This window comes from Urocampus carinirostris, chromosome 8, assembly GCF_059441175.1.
Source record: "Urocampus carinirostris isolate Australia breed hairy pipefish chromosome 8, RoL_Ucar_1.0, whole genome shotgun sequence".
In the NCBI taxonomy this organism is placed as follows: domain Eukaryota; kingdom Metazoa; phylum Chordata; class Actinopteri; order Syngnathiformes; family Syngnathidae; genus Urocampus; species Urocampus carinirostris.
This window is the reverse complement of record NC_142356.1, coordinates 17,296,597-17,316,511: the sequence shown is the minus strand read 5'-3', so window position 1 is coordinate 17,316,511 and position 19,915 is coordinate 17,296,597. Positions and strand designations below refer to the sequence as shown.

At 37.4% G+C, this 19,915-nt stretch overlaps 1 protein-coding gene across 6 annotated transcripts in view; it reads right to left on the bottom strand.

Moving 5' to 3' along the window:
- Positions 1–19,915, bottom strand: part of inpp4b (inositol polyphosphate-4-phosphatase type II B) — a 324,645-nt gene that overhangs the window by 14,094 nt on the left and 290,636 nt on the right. For all 6 annotated transcript variants that reach the window (XM_088341789.1, XM_088341788.1, XM_088341790.1 and 3 more), the window contains 8 exons: positions 16,483–16,698; positions 15,057–15,201; positions 12,286–12,461; positions 7,556–7,679; positions 4,652–4,778; positions 4,444–4,584; positions 1,505–1,602; positions 611–723 (listed from right to left, as the gene is read on the bottom strand). In XM_088341789.1, coding sequence (XP_088197915.1) covers positions 611–723; positions 1,505–1,602; positions 4,444–4,584; positions 4,652–4,778; positions 7,556–7,679; positions 12,286–12,461; positions 15,057–15,201; positions 16,483–16,698 — 1,140 coding nt within the window. The remainder of the gene's footprint in view (positions 1–610; positions 724–1,504; positions 1,603–4,443; positions 4,585–4,651; positions 4,779–7,555; positions 7,680–12,285; positions 12,462–15,056; positions 15,202–16,482; positions 16,699–19,915) is intronic.

Here is a 19,915-nt window from a genome sequence, read left to right as displayed (position 1 = left end):
CAATCATTGTCTATTTTTCAGCGGGACTTGGATGTCACAGCTCTTATAAATATTTATGCCTTTTTATAATGGTTTATTTTTTGGGTTCTTTATTACGTGTTTATCCTGGAGTGCCATGTCTTATCTTAATGCAAATAATGTTCACTAAGTTGTTATCAATGACAATAAATACAATTCTAAGTCTTTTCTATTCTAAAATATTAATTGCAATACTTTTGCCACAAAATAAGAGTGAAGTACTATTTGTCTCCCATAAAACTACTTATAATTTTTTGGCACCAAGATTTCAGTTAAGCACTATGAAAATCACTATTTTCTCACTTAATGCAAAACTTTCCCAACATAAAAGGAACAAAAATCAAATGAATAATGTCAACGAAAGTTTTTAAGTATAGTTTTACAGTTTTACACAGGGGTTTTAAAGCAGCAGTGTTTAAAATGTAGCAAAAAGTAGTGGCTTGTAGTGTGTAATTTATGGTAACTTTTTGGGGGGTGGGTTTAGGGGACGGCTTGTTTGGTTATCGCATCGAATTCCAGATGTGCGGTTCTTACGCAACACAGTCCAATTTTGTTTGGGCCTGCGAGTGCGTAATTTACGGCGGTTGCTCACAGCGGCGGCGCTCCACAGAATCTCCACATTCTTCCTACGTTTGGCGACTACATTCTGGCCCAGGGATTCAAGTAGTTCCTTGATGTCGCTCTGACTTTGGAAAAAAGGTAGACCTGCAAAAACAAAATAAATTAAAAAAAAAAAAAAAACAGTGGGACCTTGGTTATCACGGTTAATGGGGACCAAAACCACCCGCGATAAGTGAAAATCAGCGAAGTAGCGGCGCACCTTGAAAAAAATAAAATAAATAAAAAATAAATAATTATTATTTTTTAGAACCGGTTAATGGGGACCAAAACCACTCGCAAAAAGTGAGAATCTGCGAAATAGCGACGCCCCTCCAAAAATGCTTAAAAACAAAAAAAAAAAGTTTGTTTTAAAAAAAAAAATATTTTATTCTATTATTATTATTTTTTTAGACCTGCGAAGCTCTGAACCCGCGAACGTGGAACCACGAAGTAGCGACGCCTCTTCAAAAATGCTTAAATTTTTGTACATTTTTTAAAAATTATTTTATTTTATCATTATTATTTTGAAGACCTGCGAAGCTCTGAACCCGCGAACGTAGAACCACGAAGTAGCGACGCCCCTTGAAAAATGCTTACATTTTTGTAAATTTTTTAAAAATTATTTTATTTTATCATTATTATTTTGAAGACCTGCGAAGCTCTGAACCCGCGAACATGGAACCACGGAGTAGTGACGCCCCTTCAAAAATGCTTAAAAAAATAAAATTAAATTAAAAAAATAAAAAAAAAAAATCATTATTTTATTTTATTATTATCATTTTTTAGGCCTGCGAAGCTCTGAATCGGCGAACGTCGAAGCGCGAAGTCCCACTGACAGAATTAGATTTTCATTCACAGTCCTCTGCGGCAAGAGTAACCGACTCACATTCACGTGGCACCTTTTCGCTTAAGGTTTTGTAGTAAGACTCCAGAATTTCAAAGTTCTTCTGGTTGATCCTTTCTTGAAGGGAAATGTCTCCAAACCTGGGAACAATTGGAAATATTTAGACACTGTATGGTTTTCAACAGTGGATCGTAGTTTAAAAATAAACTGAGATAAAATACATTATACTTAACACTACAGACGCTCCCCTACTTACGACAATTCGACCTACGATAAGATAGGAACATTTTTTAGGGATGTCGAAAAATATCCAGACATTGCTGTAAGTTGGATTTTGTATTGTGTGCACCTTTTTCTGAGTACACGACATTACTGTAGTGCTTCTTTTTGCCGCTACTGGCGTGTGGTGAAGCTGTGAGAGGTCACCCAGCATCCACCCAGAAGAAATCCGGCCTTCTCTTCCTAGTTCGTTTGTAGACATTCTATACTGTATCTCCAGCGCGCTAAGAATTTTAACATTATAATTGTTTTATATTTTGTGTATCCATTCAGTATGGTTGGTGTAAAGTGTAAAAAAAAGACGAGCCGTTTCTTTTGAAATGAAAGTGGAATAAGAAAGCTTGACGCGGTTGAGAAAAATGGTCGGAATGCTTTTGTTCACCCACTTTTTACCACAGAGGAGGACCTCTTGAAGCGCATCTCCCAAAAGTAAGTTAACCTCGCTTTATTTATCTTTATAGAGCATATTTTTTCATGAAATATTTCTTTTTTAGTACAAAACAATACGGGTTGCTTATACAAGCCTTAGACATACTTATATAAATAAACCTTAAACATACAAAATATTGCACTGAAGCCACTTACGAGCAAATTCAACTGACGAACGATCATCTCTAGGTGGGGCAGCGTCTTTATACTGTATCTAAAAAACTGCATGTTTGTAATTTAATATCACAACCGCTTTGTTTTTAGAGAAAAACTAGAAACGAATCTGCAATATTTCAAGTTTTGCAGATGATCATAACCTGATGAATGACAATGAGCACTATAAAAATATTTGGAAGCAATCTTATTGGAATTTTAATTCTAAGGCACAGTCATTAGAAATTACACTGGCAATTAAGTTATTATGGTAATGATGATAGAGGAGACACTGCAACAGAAAACAAACAATAAATATGTTTAGAAAAAAAGCCTGGGAAAGCCAAAACAAATGAAAGGATAAATAATTCAATTTTTAAAAATCTGGAGCCGTTTTTACTGATGTTTGGACAGTTTCTGTAAATAAATAAATACTTAATTCAAATTAGTTTGATTTGTTTGTCTTTTTAATACAAAAGACGAATTCATAGTAATTCAAAGTTTTTTGAAATATAATTGTACAGATGAGCAGAAGTTCAGAGACTTTTAACAGGAAGAAAAAAAAAAACGTAATGGTTTTTATTTACTACTTTTAGAATTGTTTACGGGGATCAAAAACAATATTAATGTTACTCAATTTGACAGATTCTTGTAAGGGATGATTTTGTGTTCTTACTTGTAACCCTTCTCATGTTTTTTTTTTTAATTACATCCCCTCAAAAATTGGGAAGTTAAAGGGACAGTGTTTATTATTTAGTGCCTCCTTCTGGTATCCAAAACCTTTTGAAAGGCTGGGCAAAAAAAAAAAAAGAAAAGAAAAGAAAAATTGTGTTATTTGGTCACATTGAGTCTGTAGTTTGCATTTTTCCTTGTAATTTTTAGCACTGATTTTCGGTTGCACTTCACATACAACACACTGTCCCTTTAATTAAGGGACCAAATGGATTCCTGTTGTGTCTCCCTCTGCTGGTTATTGTTTTTTGCCGGATTTATTTCAAGGAACGTTTTTTTTCTCAGGCTTTCAAAAGCACCGTAGGATATTGTGTCTGCAAATCACTAAAACATCTGACAGTACCGAGGACATCATTGAGAATGTTCACGTTTGCGGTGCCCATTCCATATCTGCTAAGTTATCATGGCGATCCGGTTTGGATTTACTTTAATGCAGAATGTCAAAAATGTTTTTTTAAGCAGAATTGTTTTTTTTTTCCTTCATTTAATGCGTTGTCTATTAAGTTAGACTGCCGAGAAACATGGCAACGATTTCAAGCATTTTATTCGCGAGTATAATATCAATTTCCACTGCTACGCAGATGACACTCAACTCTATCTTCCATTGGAGGAATCTGCCACACTAAATTGTGGAAATTTTTAGGCCTGCCTCACTGAGATAAAAAAGTGGATGTCACTCAATTTCTTGCGTCTTAACTCTGAAAAGAACGAAATGTTAGTTATGGGTCCATCTAAATGCCTTGACTTATTCTCAAAAACTGCTGTGAACATTGACAAATGTCACATCACACAGATTGACTCAGTTAAAAATTAAAATTCGTCCTGTACTGTCTGTCGGATGCGGAGATTATAATTCACGCGTTTGAAACCTCCCGTCTCGATTACTGTAATGCACTACTCTCAGTCTTCAGCTGGTACAAAATACCAAAAACTTATACTTTTCTTGGACAATATCTCTGTATTATTTGTGATTGCAACATCCTTTGCTGTCTGGTAATCCTAAAAGGGGGATGCCACATGTGCGGTCCCTTCTCAAGGTTTCTACATTTTCCTCATGTTGAGGTTTTCGGGTTTTTCCTTGCCCTCATGTTGGTTCCAGATCGGGGGATGGTGTAATAATAGTCTGAAAAAATAGTCTGTGTAATAACCTGTGAAGCCCTTTGAGACTCTTTGTGATTAAGGGCTAAACAAATAAAAATGACTTGACTTGACTTCAAGCACCTTTCAAACCATGAAAACACAACATTAAAGTTAAAGCAATTTCAAGGATTTCATGCACCCGTCCGAACCCTGAATGTAACCAATTTGGTATAATACAATCAAACTTCATGTTGCTATTAACGTGCGGGACGGAAAAACACGGTTTTGGATCCATTTTGGCTGCTAACCTCTCAGCGATGGTTTGCTGCTCGTTGATGCCCACGTTGAAAAGCACGGGAATCACGCGCAGGGGTCGCCCCTCCTTGATTTCTTCCGGCATATTCTGGAAGGCGGGGCCCGGCAGCGGCACCTCCACGGTGAAGTGGTCCCTGAGCACGGCCGACATGCAAAATTTAAGCTGGAACATCTCGTGGCGAAAATCTGGAACCGTCTTACCGTCGTCCTCGCACCACAGGTTGAAGGTCACTCGGGTGGTCTGTCCTGGCCTGGGTCACCTTGAAAACCACTCTGCTGAGGTCCAAAACCCCTACCTCCATGTCCTCCAGCATGCCGATCTCTTCGCCTAGAAGATTGGCGGGCAAACGTTTTTAGATCGAAGGCCACATCGGGTTATAAAAATGGAGAAGAACCAAGATGCTGTCTTAAATCCGATACCTCGGCAATATCGGAGGGAAAAATATATTGTAGGTCTATCTAATTGTACTCATATCGTTGCTACCATTTCAATGTCTATATTCTACGAGGTTTTTTTAAAGGTGTCCTTAAAAAGTAGAATTTTCTCTATTGCTCATATGTTAACAATGCCCAACTGATTTCAAAGAGCCCTTACGCTTTATTTTGGACTTTAAACGAGTTAGGTTCCGGATGATTGTTTGTAAGTTGAATTTGTTCGTAAGTTGCTTCAGTGATATAGTTTGTATGGAATGTATGTTTAAGGTTTATTTAAAACAATAAAAATGTGAAAGTTCTTAGCGCGCAGGAGATACAGTATAAAAGGTTTACACATGAACTAGGAAGAGGAAGCAGATTTCTTCTTTGGGGTGGATGCTGGACATTGCTGTAAGTTAGATTGTTCCGAGTGCAGGACATTACTGTAGTTCTTCTTTCCGCCGCTACCGGTGTGTGGCGCTGTGAGAGCTCACCCAGCATCCACCCTGAAGAGGAAATCCAGCTTCCTAGTTCGTGTGTAAACATACTATACTGTATCTCCAGTGCGCCAAGAACTGACGTTTTTATTGTTTAATATCTCGTGCATCCATTCAATATGGTTGGTGTAAAGTGCAAAGAGGCATTTCATTCGAAATGGAATAAGAAAGCTTGATGCGGTTGAGAAAATGGTTGCATCGCTTTTTTTTCATCCAATCTCTACCACGGAGGAGGACCTCTTGAAGCCCATTTTCCAAAAGTAAGTGAAACTTAAATGTATTTATCTTTATAGAGCATATTATTTGATGAAATGGTTATTTTTAGTACAAAACAATACAGGTTACTTATACAAGCCTTAAACATACTTATATAAACCTAAAACATACAATCCGTACAAAATATAACACTTAATCAACTTACGAACAAATTCAACTTACGAACGATTGTCCGACACATCTCGTTCGTCAGTAGGGCAGCGTCTGTACCTTTTAAAAACAATTTCATACATATTATCATTACATTTGAAACTTTTGTATGACAGGTCGGATGAAAAAGCCGTATTTCGCCCAACCCTGACCTAGAGGGTAAGGGTATCGATATTATCTACAGTGGCTTGCGAAACTATTTGGCCCTCATCACCTTTTGCCACATTTCAGACTTCAAACATCAAGATATAAAACTGTAATTTCTTGTGAAGCATCAACAATAAGTGGGACACAATCATGAAGTGGAACACACTTTATTGGATATTTTAAACTTTTTTAACAAATAAAAAACGAAAAAGTGAGTGTGCAAAATTATTCAGCCCCTTTACTTTCAGTGCAGCAAACTCTGTCCAGAAGTTCGGTGAGCATCTCTGAATGATTCAATGTTGTATTGTATTGTATTTATTTTATTCAGCCAGTATAAACCATAAACATGATATATACAAGAAATCATTCGACACGCGAACTCTCAATATTGATAAATAATAGATTTAAAAGAATAAAAAGAATACAGTAAAAAATATATTGTAGTGTATAATACAAGCTAATATAGAATAGTTTAAAAAGAAAGAATGTGTAAATAACAAGACTAGAGTAGAATAGGTTGGAGGAACGCCGTTGGCATAATACTACTATACATAATAACCTAAATCAATTCCCGTTGAACATACGAATAGCGGAAGGGTAAAAACTCTCTTTAAGACCTGTAGTCTTGCTCACAATGGAGCGAAGACGGCAACCTGACGGCAGGTAATCAAAGTACCTGCGAGCAGGGTGACTGGGATTGTCTATAATGTTTAGTGTCTGTTTTCTAGTTCGATCGATGTAGATACTTTGCAGGGACGGGAGGCCAGTACTTATCATATCCCCTGCTGTCGTCACTAAGGATTCCATCTTTGACAATTCTTTCTGATTGACGCGACCAAACTGTGATTGACCTAGTTAAAACGGATTCAATAATAGCACGATAAAAATTGACTAGAATGGATTGTCGGACTCTGAATAATTTGAGTTGACAAAGGAAGTAGAGCCTTTGTCTGGCTGACTTTAGAATATCAGTAGCATTGACAGTCCATGTGAGGTCAGCTGACAAGTAAGTACCCAGAAACTTGAATGAATGGACCAGTTCGACCTCACTACCATTAATTGACAGTGGCACATGCGGGGGAGGCTTAGTAGGGATCTAAATGAATAACGATGATAAATGGAAAACCACCCGCGTGTAATCAAGTCTCTGCACTGTGATAAACTCAGAGGTCTGTAAAAAGCGCAGAAGCATCATGAAGAACGAGGAACACACCAGGCAGGTCCGAGATACTGTTCAGTCTCCCAGGAGACCTGAACCCAGAGCTGGTACACGTCTCACTTTGCAAGAAAGTTCTGAATTTGGAAGGCAAGAGGACATATCCAAAAAAGCGAGAGGAATTTTGAAAATAATAAACTTGTCTCTTCAATTCAATTGGTCCATCAATTGATTGTTAGAATAATTTATTCACCCACCATATTCTCTACACTGAACATAATTGTAAACTAACTCAAAGGGGAGGGTGCAATTATTCAACAATCACGACATTTCCAAGCAAAAAGTATCGATTTCGATCAAGACTAACACGCGTTCCCTTGGATTGGATCCCAAATTCCTTAGTAGAGGTGATGACACAAAAACACACACACGAGTTTTTATTGCGGTTCCAAAGGGCAAACTCACTGTAGGTGCTTAGGAGGCTTTCGAACTGGGCCAGCAGGCCGACCAGGTGGAGCTGCCTTAGGAAGACTTTGTCCTGCATCCCGGCGTACAAACGCATCACCAAACCGCACGCCAACACTGCAAGCTGCCACACAAAAACACACAAAACGCCGTAAACCTCACCTACCTGGAAGTGTCCTTCGACAACACTCCTCGCTTGTAAAGCGCTTTTACGGCTTTAGCTAAAATTGGGTTCGTGTTTACACTGCTATCAAAAAGTCATTAAACCGTAAAACAGATTGGATAACAAATGTGATCGAGCGACTGGCCACTTTCATATACGACAAGATATTAAGCGATAACGAGTGGGTAGTTTATTATGAAATACAATAAAAGCTGATTACAGTAAAACTCATGTTGACCTTGTGTTCTATGATAGGTTGGATGCTCCCTGTAGGAGAGAGGGAGAATGTGCACAATTCACCAAAGCCCGAATCATTTTTAGTTAATTGGGAGAGGTGGGTAGTGTAGCCAAACATTTTACTCAAGTAAAAGTACTGTTACGTCGGAATATTACTCAAGTCGGAGTAAAAAGTACTCATCCAAATAATTACTTGAGCAGTTATTCTGTAGTGCAGTGGTTAGCACATTCGCTGAGCGCGCGAAAGGTCCCCGATTCGAGATCGGGTGGAAACGTTTGTTGGCCTGGGGAGCTGCTGCTGCTGTGCTTGCCCAAGACACACCACAGGAAATTGTGCCATTACGACACTAGTAGTTAAGGACCCAACCCCGTAAAAGCATAACTGTCAACCTCCACGGCTCCATGCCCTTAAAAACTGTCGTATTTTCCCTTACAAAATACAAAAATATCTTACACCATTTTTTTTTCCAAACGTGTTTATTTATGTAGTTTAACATGTTATATTGTACATGTGTTTCATTATATCATATATATTGTTATTTAACATTTTGTTGTGAGATCCTGAGTTCCTCGACATGAATGAGGTTTATTATAAAAAATAAGTTCAAAAATTAAGTAGCTTGGATGTTCACTGGAGAAAGAAAAAATACAATACAATGAATTAAATTATTGTTGGTAATATACTGATTAAAGGGTTAACCACAAACCTGTCTTTTTTCATTTTCTCCTTTTATACTTCCTTTTTTTCTTTACTTCTTTATAATAATTCGTAATATAATGCATCAAAGCAAGTGAGCGAGTTGGCTCTCTTTAATAAGTTGAGCCGAAAAAGCCGGTTCTCTAAAAAGAGACAGACTTCCTTTCACTACACAACTACCACGGAATGATGCAGGATGGGAAATCCCCAGGCGGCAGACACATGCTCACAGTAGCATCAAACCGATCGCTTCGTTGGCAACGAAAAAAACAATGCCGAGATAGAGGCTACTGCGGCGAACTCGTTTGACTTGATTGATTTGCCGTTTTGTGATAGTCGGTATATGGTGTATGGATAGTACCCATAATTGACAAATTTGCGTTTTTCCGTACAGATTTTCTTGTACGTTGTACGCGTATTAAAATGCATAGTTAACGTACTTTGTACGGCAAAAACGTACAGGTTGACAGGTATGTAAAAGTAAAAAAGTGAAAAAAAAACCTACTTTTTTTTTTAAACATTCATCCAATCAGATCATCAAATCATCAAAGTTAATATAATCAACAATAAATTACTATAACTTTAGCCAATAGAACCAGAACCATCGTCATTATTTTAGAAATTTGAGGTTGTATTCATGTACCGGTATTTTGTGCAGTATTAAAATGTTGAATTTAATAATAATAATAATAATAATTTCCTTTGTATTGTCATTCTTTGTAACAATGTACACAGAACGAAATGTCGATACACCTGACCCGTTGTAGCGAGCCGATGCAGCCGCAGCCAGCAGAGGGCGCCGAATTTAGCTGAGAACTCAAGTTTAAGCAAATGATGTTTTTTCTTACACCGTTTACATACCTGTCAACCTGTATGGTTTTACCGTACAAAGTAGATTTATTATGCATTTTAAGACGTGTACGATGTACGAGAAAATCTGTACGGAAAAACGCGAATTGGTCAATTTTGGGTACCATCCGGTATACACCGACTATCACGAAACGTCAAATCAATCACGTCAAACGAGTTCGCCGCGGAAGCCTCTATCTCTGTATCGTTTTTTTTTTTTGTTGCAAACGAAGCGAGCGGTTTGATGTAGTGAAAAGAAGTCCGTCTCTTTTTAGAGAACTGGCTTTTTTGGCTCAACTCATTAAAGAGAGCCGGCTCTCAAACTGCTCACTTGCTTTGAAGCATTATATTACGAATTATTATGTTGTATAAAGAAGTTAAGAAAAAGGAAGTATAAAAGAAGAAAATGAAAAAAGAAGGGTTTGTGGTTATCCCTTGTATTACCAACAATAATTTAATGCAGAAAATGAATTCATAATTTGAATAAGAAAATGTATTATTCTACTTAATTTTATTTGCATGTATTTTTTCCTTCTACTTCATTTTTGAACTTTTTTTTAATAATAAACCTCATTCATGTCGAGCAACTCAGTATCTCACAACAAAATATCAATTAGCAATATATAGGATATAACGAAAAACATGTACAACATAACATGTTAAACTACATAAATAAACACGTTTGAAAAAGAAATATGGTGTAAAATTATTTTGTATTTTGTAAAGGAAAATAGCCCTGGAGAATGACAGGTATGCGTTTAATTTATTATTGTTACTCGCCATTCCTAAGACTTAAAAAGTGGTCGGCGGCGCCCTCTCTTGGCTGCGGCTGCATCGGGTCAGATGCAATCGACATTTCGTTCTGTGTACATTGTTACACAGAATGACAATACAAGGAAATTATTATTATTATTATTATTATTAAAACATCAGTTTGAAAAAGCCTTATCAAGTTTTAGTCCATCAATAGAGGGCAGTGTTGGATCAACAATGGATACGGAAAGTAATATTGCAAGTAAAACTACATGAAAAACCTAAGAAACTAATCAAACCAATTTTAAGAAGTTCTTGAGATCAAATAATTGTACTTTGCTATTGCTCTCTGATATCTGATTTAATTTACAACCCCTTGAAAAAGTAGCGAGGCCTTTTTCGAGGTTCTTTTGTAACCTCCTGAATGAGCCGTCATCACAAAATCTTGGAGTAATCTTAGTCGGTTGACGACTCCTGGGAAGGTGTGCCACTGTTCCCGGTTTTCTCCATTTGTGGATTATGGCTCCGACAGTGGTTCACTGGAGCCTTTAAAGCCTTGGAAATGGCTTTTATGATCTTTTCCGGACTGATAGATTTTTATCACTTTTTTCCCAATTTCTGGATTTTTGGGGGGATCGTGGCAAGTTAATTGTGTCCTTGAGATTTTGTAGCCCACTTCACGTTGCGTAACAGATTCAATTAAAGTGATTTCTCGATTTAACACAGGTGGTGGCGATCCGTTTTGGGTGTGGCCTGAGGAATTGAACTCCACTCACCCAAAACTGTGGTTAGTACAGTTACTAAATTACTTTTTCACATAGGGCCACGTAGGCATAGTTTTTGTTTGCGCCTTAAAACGGCATTTTGTATTTCCTTGGGTTGTTAGTCTCTGTGTGATATTAAAGTTGTTTTGATGTTCTAAAACCTTTGAGAGTGATAGATATACAACCCACACACAAATTCAGGGAGGGTCGAAGACTCGAACTGTACATTAATTATGTATTACAAGCTCCTTTTCAAATTTCAATAGTATTCAAACTGGATTATTTTCTATAGTTTTCATGTGTTTTAAGATAGATTAAAATATTGATGTATTTAATTGAGATTTTCTTGGCATTTTCTTCAACCCCTGTTAAAGTGAAATATGATTTTTTTACATACTGACAAATTGATTGTTTTTCATATTTTACAACTGTAGAGGAGATTTCATAGGATGCCAGTTACTTATTTTGACTATTATGGCGAAATGTTGTTTGTGTCATGATTACTGATGTGACTCAGCTGTGCCCGCTCATTTGGCGCCAACTGTCGCGGGTTCTGATTGGCTCCCTGTCAGTATTTGAACCATCAGTATTTGTCAGTCCGTCTGAAAACTTCAGTGAATACCAGGCAAGCCTTTTTCGACCCTGACTCCCATCTGTCCCGTTTTTGCTCTCGTCTGTCTCCGGTGACGACCCGTTTTGATCCTGACGTCTGCTCTCCTGTCCAGACTTACGACCCGTTTCTGACCCCGACCACGTTTTTGCTCTCCTGTCCCAGCTATCGACCTGTTTTTTTTCCGTCCTTGACACCGCCTTGCTCGCTACGGAAGATCCACTTCCGTGTTCGGATCACAATCCGAGTAAGAGAGCGACTTCCTTCCCGCGCCTAGCGAACGGATCGTGGGCGCAGCCCTTCCTCTTTCCTTTAATAAAACTTGTGAGAAACGTAACGCAATTGGGTCCCGTTTCCGTTCTGGTCCTGACAGTTTGTTGTTTTGACTATTACATCATTATCACTATCGGCCAATCATGTTGCTGTTCTTTGATATCCACACCCTTTATGGCGAATCTAAGATTTGATGAAAAGAAAGGTCTCAGGGGAGGGGGTTCACAACAGGTTGGACTGTCTTGGCTGAATCTTTCTATTCCTGTAGTCCTTGCAAGTTCCAAAATCCATTGATGTCTTTTCTCCTTATTTTGAGCATCTACTAAACTTAACATACATTTATCTATTATTGTTACTAGCATTAATGTTGTACTTTGTACTTACAGCCTGACTGAAGACGACATCCCTCCTCTGCTGAAGAAGAAATCCCTGCGGGATGCTGCAGGCGGCCTCCTGCAGAAGCACGAAGGTGACAGCTCTTTTGGCCTTGTCCATTACTTGCGTCACGCACTCCTTCAACCTGGCTACCAGGGGGGAGAGCTGCTCCCGCCAGTCCCCCGCTGTGCCAAAACGGAATAAAACAACCCAAAAAACATTAGAGCGACTTTGCCTTCGACTTTGTGTCGCCAGAGACGGCGTGCGAAATTCGTCTTTGCGTTTTTGAGGACACTCGGTGTCTCAAGGGCAACTTTTTATAAAGCATTCAAATGTATAATAGATGATTCAAAGTTAACGGCGGGTCATTAAACGCACCATGAAATTGTCTCCATGGAAAGGACACGACGTCTGCGATAAGACTTTGTAAAACCAGACATAATAAATCTGCAACAGCAGACTGTTTCGTGTATTGGCAATATTTAGTTTTACTTATTTAAAGGGACGTTGTGTATTATTTAGCACCTCCTAGTGGTAAAAGAAAATGTGTTCATTAAAAAAACACAATATTAATTTGATTAATAAGCAAAAACACATCAACTTCACATAAAGTGCATTCTTTTTTTAAATATTTGTAGGTCGAGAAAATTGTATTTGTTAATGCTATATCCATTGCAACCTGGTCATCCTTTTTATTTTAATTTTTTTATTTTATATTATACTTTAATTTTTTTACTTTTTATATTTTTTATTGTTTGTTAATGTAACAATCACCGCAGCCTGTTTATCTCAGAAGGAGGATTACATCATGTGCGGTCCCTTCACAAGGTTTCTTCATTTTCCTCATGTTGAGGTTTTTGAGTTTTTCCTTGCCCTCTTGTAGGTTTTAGATCAGGGGACAGTGTCATAATAGTCTGTGGTTTGCAATAATCTGCGGTAGGTGAAGTCCTTTAAGACTCTTTGTGATTAAAGGCTATACAAATAGATGACCTGACTATTTATTTTACATAACATGAGGCTCACCTAGATGCACCTGACATGACAGTATACCTTCTTGCTGCTTCGTGTAGTCCCAAAAATGAAAATATTGTGAAAGCCCAGTCCAAAAAAAAAAAGAAAAAAAAAAAAAGACAGAAGAAAAATAGTCCTGTTTGGTCATTTTAATTAGTTTTGAATCTTCCTTGTACTTTGTAGTAATCGTTTAGTTGCACTACACAATACATTGCCATAAAGCAGTCAGAATTTACAGTGTCCGTCTAAATTTTTTTTACAATTATTTTACTTTATTTCACTTCTATCATTTTCCATTGCTTTTCCTTATTATCTCAATGTATTGATAGACAAATAGTAGAACAGTTGAGCTGTTTCAATTTTATACTACATAAAGAGAAATAATCTCAAATAAATATATATGTCATACAGTATGTAAAAACAGACTGCCAATTGTCCAAACATTTCTTTCTTTTTTTAGGAAAAATTATGAATGTGTTTAAGATTTATTGAAATTTTTACATTTTTTGTGCATAAGTGATCATTTTTAAAATTATTTTAAAATCTCCTGTTCCCCCATCTGAATGATAATTTTTTCTCTGGGTAAAAACATTCTCATTTTATAAAAGTTAGTACTGATCCATACACTTCAGTTTTAACTATAAAATATTTTCACTTAAAAAAAAAGGATTATATTATGAAAATATAAACAAAATCACTGCATGGTAATGTTCGATTTACTACAATTGCAAAAATAAAGCAAAATCCTGGAAAACCTTGCCTTGGCTAACCAATTTTTGCAATTTTACTATACTTTTTGAGTTTTTCTTTGCCCTCATGTAGGTTTTAGATCAAGGGGTGGTGTAATAATTGTCTGTAGTGTAATAGTCTGTAGTCTGTGCAGCCCTTTGAGACTCCTTGTGATTAAGGGCGTCACAAATAAGCAGGGTTGGGTAGGGTTACTTTAACTTGATTACTTTCAAATACTTTTGGATTACTCCAATACCAAATATGCTAATAAAAGACAAAAGAAATTAAATATGAATAAAATTACGACTCACAACACGTGGTAAGCTTTCACTTTCTGGCTTTGATCTCTTTGATCTCCGGCAAAACTAACATAAAATGCGACAGAAACAAAATGAAAATAAATCCAAGCAGCTTGCCAGCATCATTTTTGCCATTCCATGTATTCCGTTACTCACTCCCCAAGCCTGCACAAAATTTAGTAATTTTATTCATATTTAGTTTCTTTTGTCTTTTATTAGCATATTTGGTATTGGAGTAATCCAAAAGTAATTGAAAGTAATCAAGTTAAAGTAACCCTACCCAACCCTGCAAATAAACATGACTTGACTTGACTATACTTTATCATCTTTACGGATAATTTAACAATACAACACAAATTAAAACGGTAAATATGTTGTTCTCATTTTAAATGCCATCTTTGTACTTCTTTTTTATACAGCTTAAAAGTAAACGTGAATAAAAAAACGTTTCATAATTTACATAGTATACATAAATATATATGATATATATAATATATATAATGGACGTTTTGCGGGCCATTTTGACACAAAGTCAAGAGGGTTAAAAAGTCTTAATAAACCAACTGGTCAATAGAGGGCAGTGTTGTATAAACGACGCTTACCAAAAGTCATGTCGCAAGGAAAAAACGCCTTTAAGAGAGAGCATAAAAATACTAATAAACTAATCAAACCAATTATAAGATTTTCTTAGGCTCACATATTTGCACTAAAAATGTATATTGTTCTTTGGTCCTCCTTTACCAGGGTTGTGCGAAGTGATGACGTCAGCGAGTTTCTGCTGCTCTCCGCCGCTTTCTTGCTGGTGGCGCTCGTCCTGCTCGGCCAACTGGTCCACCATGGCGATCACACAGTTCAGACGCTTGGCCACGCTGGCCCAAATTCTGTCCTGAAACAATACAACAATTAGGGGTGCGCAGATCCATCTAAATATCGAGACTAAGAAATCTTGAGGGGGGCACCCCCAATGCTGGCCTTGTGTTACCCTCTGCAGGAAACTGGCTTGGGTCCAGTTGAGGCTGCATTATTTCTTCATTTTTCTTTTTTTTTGTTGAGATTATTACTTTATCTACCTACCTATATCTACCTACCTATTTTATCTATCCGTCTATCGTTGTATCTATCTGTTTACCAGCTCAGTAGCCTAGATGGTAAGGCGCCCGCTTTGAGACTGGGAGGTTCGGGTTCGCGCCCCGGCCGAGTCATTCCTAAGACTTAAAAAGTGGTCGGCGGCGCCCTCTCTTGGCTGCGGCTGCATCGGGTCAGATGCAATCGACATTTCGTTCTGTGTACATTGTTACACAGAATGACAATACAAGGAAATTATTATTATTATATTATTATTATTATTATTATTATTATTATTTACCTATCTGTCTGTCTTCACACGTCTGTTGGGTGAGGAAAGGCTGCTTACTGAAGGATTTTATACATTTGACTATAAAGGATTTTATACGATTGACTACAAATGACATTTAATGCAAAATAGTTTCACTAAAGAAAGGAGGAAAGAAAGGAAAAAAAGAAAGGAGAAAAGAAAGGAGGAAAGGAAGGAGAAAAGAAAGGAGGAAAGGAAGGAGAAAAGAAAGGAGGAAAGAAAGAAAGAAATTAAGAAAGAAAGAAAGAAAGGAGAAAAGAAAGTAAGAAAAAGCGAAAGGAAGAAAAGAAAGAAGAAAGAAAGAAAGAAAGAGGGAAAGGAAGAAAGAAAGGGAAAGGAAGAAAGAAAGAGAAGAAAAAAAGAAATGATGAAAGAAATAAGAAAAGAAAAAAAGGATGAAAGAAAGAAATGAGAAGAAAGAGAAAGGTGGAAAGAAAGAAGGAAAGTAATAAAGTAGAGGAGATAAATAGGAAATAGGTTTAATTTAACTCAGTCAACCACAAAAAAATAAAATAAAATACAAGAAAATCACGACAACCAAGCACTGAAGGCACTCTGGTGTCCACAGGCACCAGGTTGGAGACCCGTGGTCAAGTGGTTAGGTTTCAGCGCTCACAGCGCCGCGACCCGGGTTCAATTCTCGTTGCACACATGTTTTACGCTTTTGTCTGTGACATTTTTTTGACTCTTACTATATAAAAATATACACCAAAATACTATATATTGTAGATGCGCCTTCTAATCCGGTGCTGAAAACACGTCCATCGATCGATACCACAAAGAGCCACTTGCCCATTCCTCTTCGTCGTACTCTTTCTGGTGCGGGATGGAGCCTTGCGTCGTTCCGTCCACGTTGTTGCACGCTGCGGGCGACGGCACCCGGACCGGGCTCGAGTCCCGGGCGTCGCTCTCCCGGTTCTTCGACACGTAGCCGGGCTGGGCGGCGTGCAGCGCCAACAGGGCGCACTTGACCAACTCGTCCTTGAGCGTGTGGACAAATTGCTCCGTCTGGGGCCAGAAAACAATAAGGAATGACAAATGCTGAACTATGAACAGTGACGTGCAGTCGGGGGAGGCAGGAGAGGCACTGCCTCACCTGTCACCATGGGATCATAAAATAGGCACCTCGGATTCAATAAATACAAAACATGGCCACTGATATCATGGTATGGAATGTAAAAATATTTCTATTAGAAATATCAACCTAGTCGGTGGCTAGCATGAAACAAGCTAACAGCGGTCTACATTTAAATTTACAGCTACTCAGTGGTCGGCCGTCAGGGCCAGCAAGGCCTTCTCTGATGGCCTTATATAACCAGACATGGTCATAATTCTAACAAAATCCGATTTCATCCTTAATGTATTTTTTCCAAAGTGTATGCATGTTTACAATTAACCTCCATACTTTGTACTTTTCATGATATATTTTATCCAAACAGCATTTTCCTTCTCTCCCTTTCTTTCTTCCTCTTTGTCTTTCTCTTTCCCTCTTTATCTCTCTTTATCTCTTGTTTTTCTCTCTAGTTCTCCACCTCATTTTTTCCCCTTTCTTTCCCGCTGTCTCGATATCTCTTTTTTCTTTTGCTTTCTCTCTCTCTTGTGCCTCTTTGTCTTCCCTCCCTCTTTCTGTTTTTTGCTATCTTTTTCTCTCACTCTATTTCTACTTCTCTTTTTCTTCTTCTTTTCCTTGTAAGCTTTCTATCTCCCTCTCTTCCGCCCACTTTCTATCGCTCTCTTTTCCTCTCGTTTATGGTTTCTTTCTCTGTCTGTTCTCTCTCCCCTCTTTTCATAATTGTTTGTATCACTCTCTCTCCTTTCTCTCTCTTTTTATCTCTATATTTTTTTTAGCTTACTTTCGCTATTTTCTGCCCATTTTTCTCTTTCTTTCTGTATTTTGATATATTTCTTTCTTTCTCTCTCTCTACTAGTGTGGCCTGTGAGAATGTTTTTTCTACCATGTGGCAACCGAGCTAAAATAAGTTTCAAACCCCTGGCCTAAGACCTTCAGAATCAACTGTGCTGGCGTCTGAGCACTGAAGATGAATGGTACATGTTGCAATAGCCAATCAGATCTCGCAATAGCGACAGTAAAGTCAGCTAGAAGGCGTGATGTTTAACGTAACAGAGAGCAGTAACGCACCAAATTGGTAGTGCCAACCGCCGTTAAACTTGAAGAAGTGACATGTTCGTGTCTTGTGATTGGATACTCATTTGAGTTAAGCGAAGGTAGTGCTATGCACATTACCTGAGCTACATCGTGGCTTTTTTTATAGATGAAAATGTGAAAAATGTGTTGTGTCATGGGAGCAAAAACCTCCCCCAAATTATCAAGATTTTATTTATTCTATTCATTCTATCTATTCAATTTATTTTAGTTTATTACTTTATTCTTTTTGTTTATTAATTTGCTTTTATTTGAAATTTTATTTCATTTTAAATATGTTCTTCTACTTACACTATCTTTTTTCTTGAAAAATTAGCAAAAAGGAATTTCTAATGAAAAAAAAAAAATTCTGATGTGCTCTAACCAGGGTTTGTACACCTTTTTCAACACCAAGTTCAAGTACTTTTAAAGCACTTTCAAGGACATTTTTTAAATTTTCATTTCGGGTTGGGTTCGGGTCGGTTTCAGGCCCAAGATCTTACCTCTACTGACTACTAACCATGTCTGTATTCATTAAAACTACAAAAAACAAACATTTATTGAGTTCCTGAAAAAAAGCCTGCTGGCGAGTGTCAACAAACACCAAAGGATTGAATTACATGGACACACAATTTTTCCGTCCCAGCTTTGATGGAAAGAATGCCACTAGGTGACTTTCCCTACCAGAACAAAAGAGATAAAAGCTCCCTGGAGTCCCGTTATTACAGCCCAACAAACCAAACACAGAGCGCTTTGTCAGCAAAGGTACTAAGTCAATCCACTTTTTCAGAATACATTAGAAGGAGCACAGTCTTGATTACTGTCATATACGGTGAAAGATTTTATACATTTGACTATAAATGATTTTGTATGATGGAATACAAATTACATTTAATGCAAAATAACCCAATAACGGCTACATGATGGCGACAGAATATAATCTGAACATGGATAGTTTAGGGACGTTCAGAATCCGACATTACTTCTAAATACGGCCTGCCGAGCAAAAATAGCAAAAATATAATGATAGTATGCCGTTACACTAATAAGATACCTGAATAATTTCTTTTTTGGGGGCCAAATTGAGATTTTTGCCAAAATTAGGTTCCCAGGGAAAGCTGCCTAAGAAGGCCAACTGAGTGCAATATTATTTTCTAAATTATAGTTTGATCGTGCAAAAGTTAGTCTATCTGTCTATATACAGAAGCCATATCCCCCTAATGGTAGGTGGCTAGAGTCAAGAAAACTTACATTCACCAAATATTCATTCCCCTTCGCTCTTCCCAACCTGACACCGAACATTAAGCCCATGGCACAACAAGGAGTGAGTTGTTGGGCCATGTAACGCTTCATCAGCAGAGTGGCCCGCCAGCATACACTGGTTTACCCCCTCCGCATCATATGTGTCCAAATCAGTCATTCTTAACCACCACTTAACCACTTTTGCATCCATTAAATCCATCAACCCCACATACAAAGCATGTTTCACCCCATCCATCCAACCATATTCGGGCCTTCCCGCTACTTCTGCACTCCATACTATTTGTAAAAAAAACAAAACAACTTTTGTTATGTACAGAACTTATTTGTTGTTTGAAGTATTCTTTTTAAAACAATTTTTTTAATAGTATCCATATATTGGCGACAAAATATCATCTGAAGTTAAATGGATCGTTTCCTAAATCAGAACAGTAGTGCAATATAGCAGCAAGAGTATTTTAGAAATTAAGCTATTTTTGAAAAAAAAGGTTTATAAATTACAGTTCTTTTATTTGTTAAACAAATACTTGGGCCTGCAAATTGGGTTTGTTCTTTAGTTTTAATGTATATTAGAGTATTTAATAAGTGAATACAATTTTCTACTTTGCTGGTTATGGTTATGGGTATCCCAGCACTTTTTTGGAACGCAAAAAACGAGGCATTACTGTACCCCAATAATTAAAAACCTAGTGAACTGCTTGGCATGTAAATAATAAGAAAGATTGTGCAGTTTGGTCTCCTTGAGTCTCCGTAGATGGTATTCTTCCTTGTGCATTGTGGTCAAATATTACACAGTGTCACTTTAGTTTATTACATATGTTG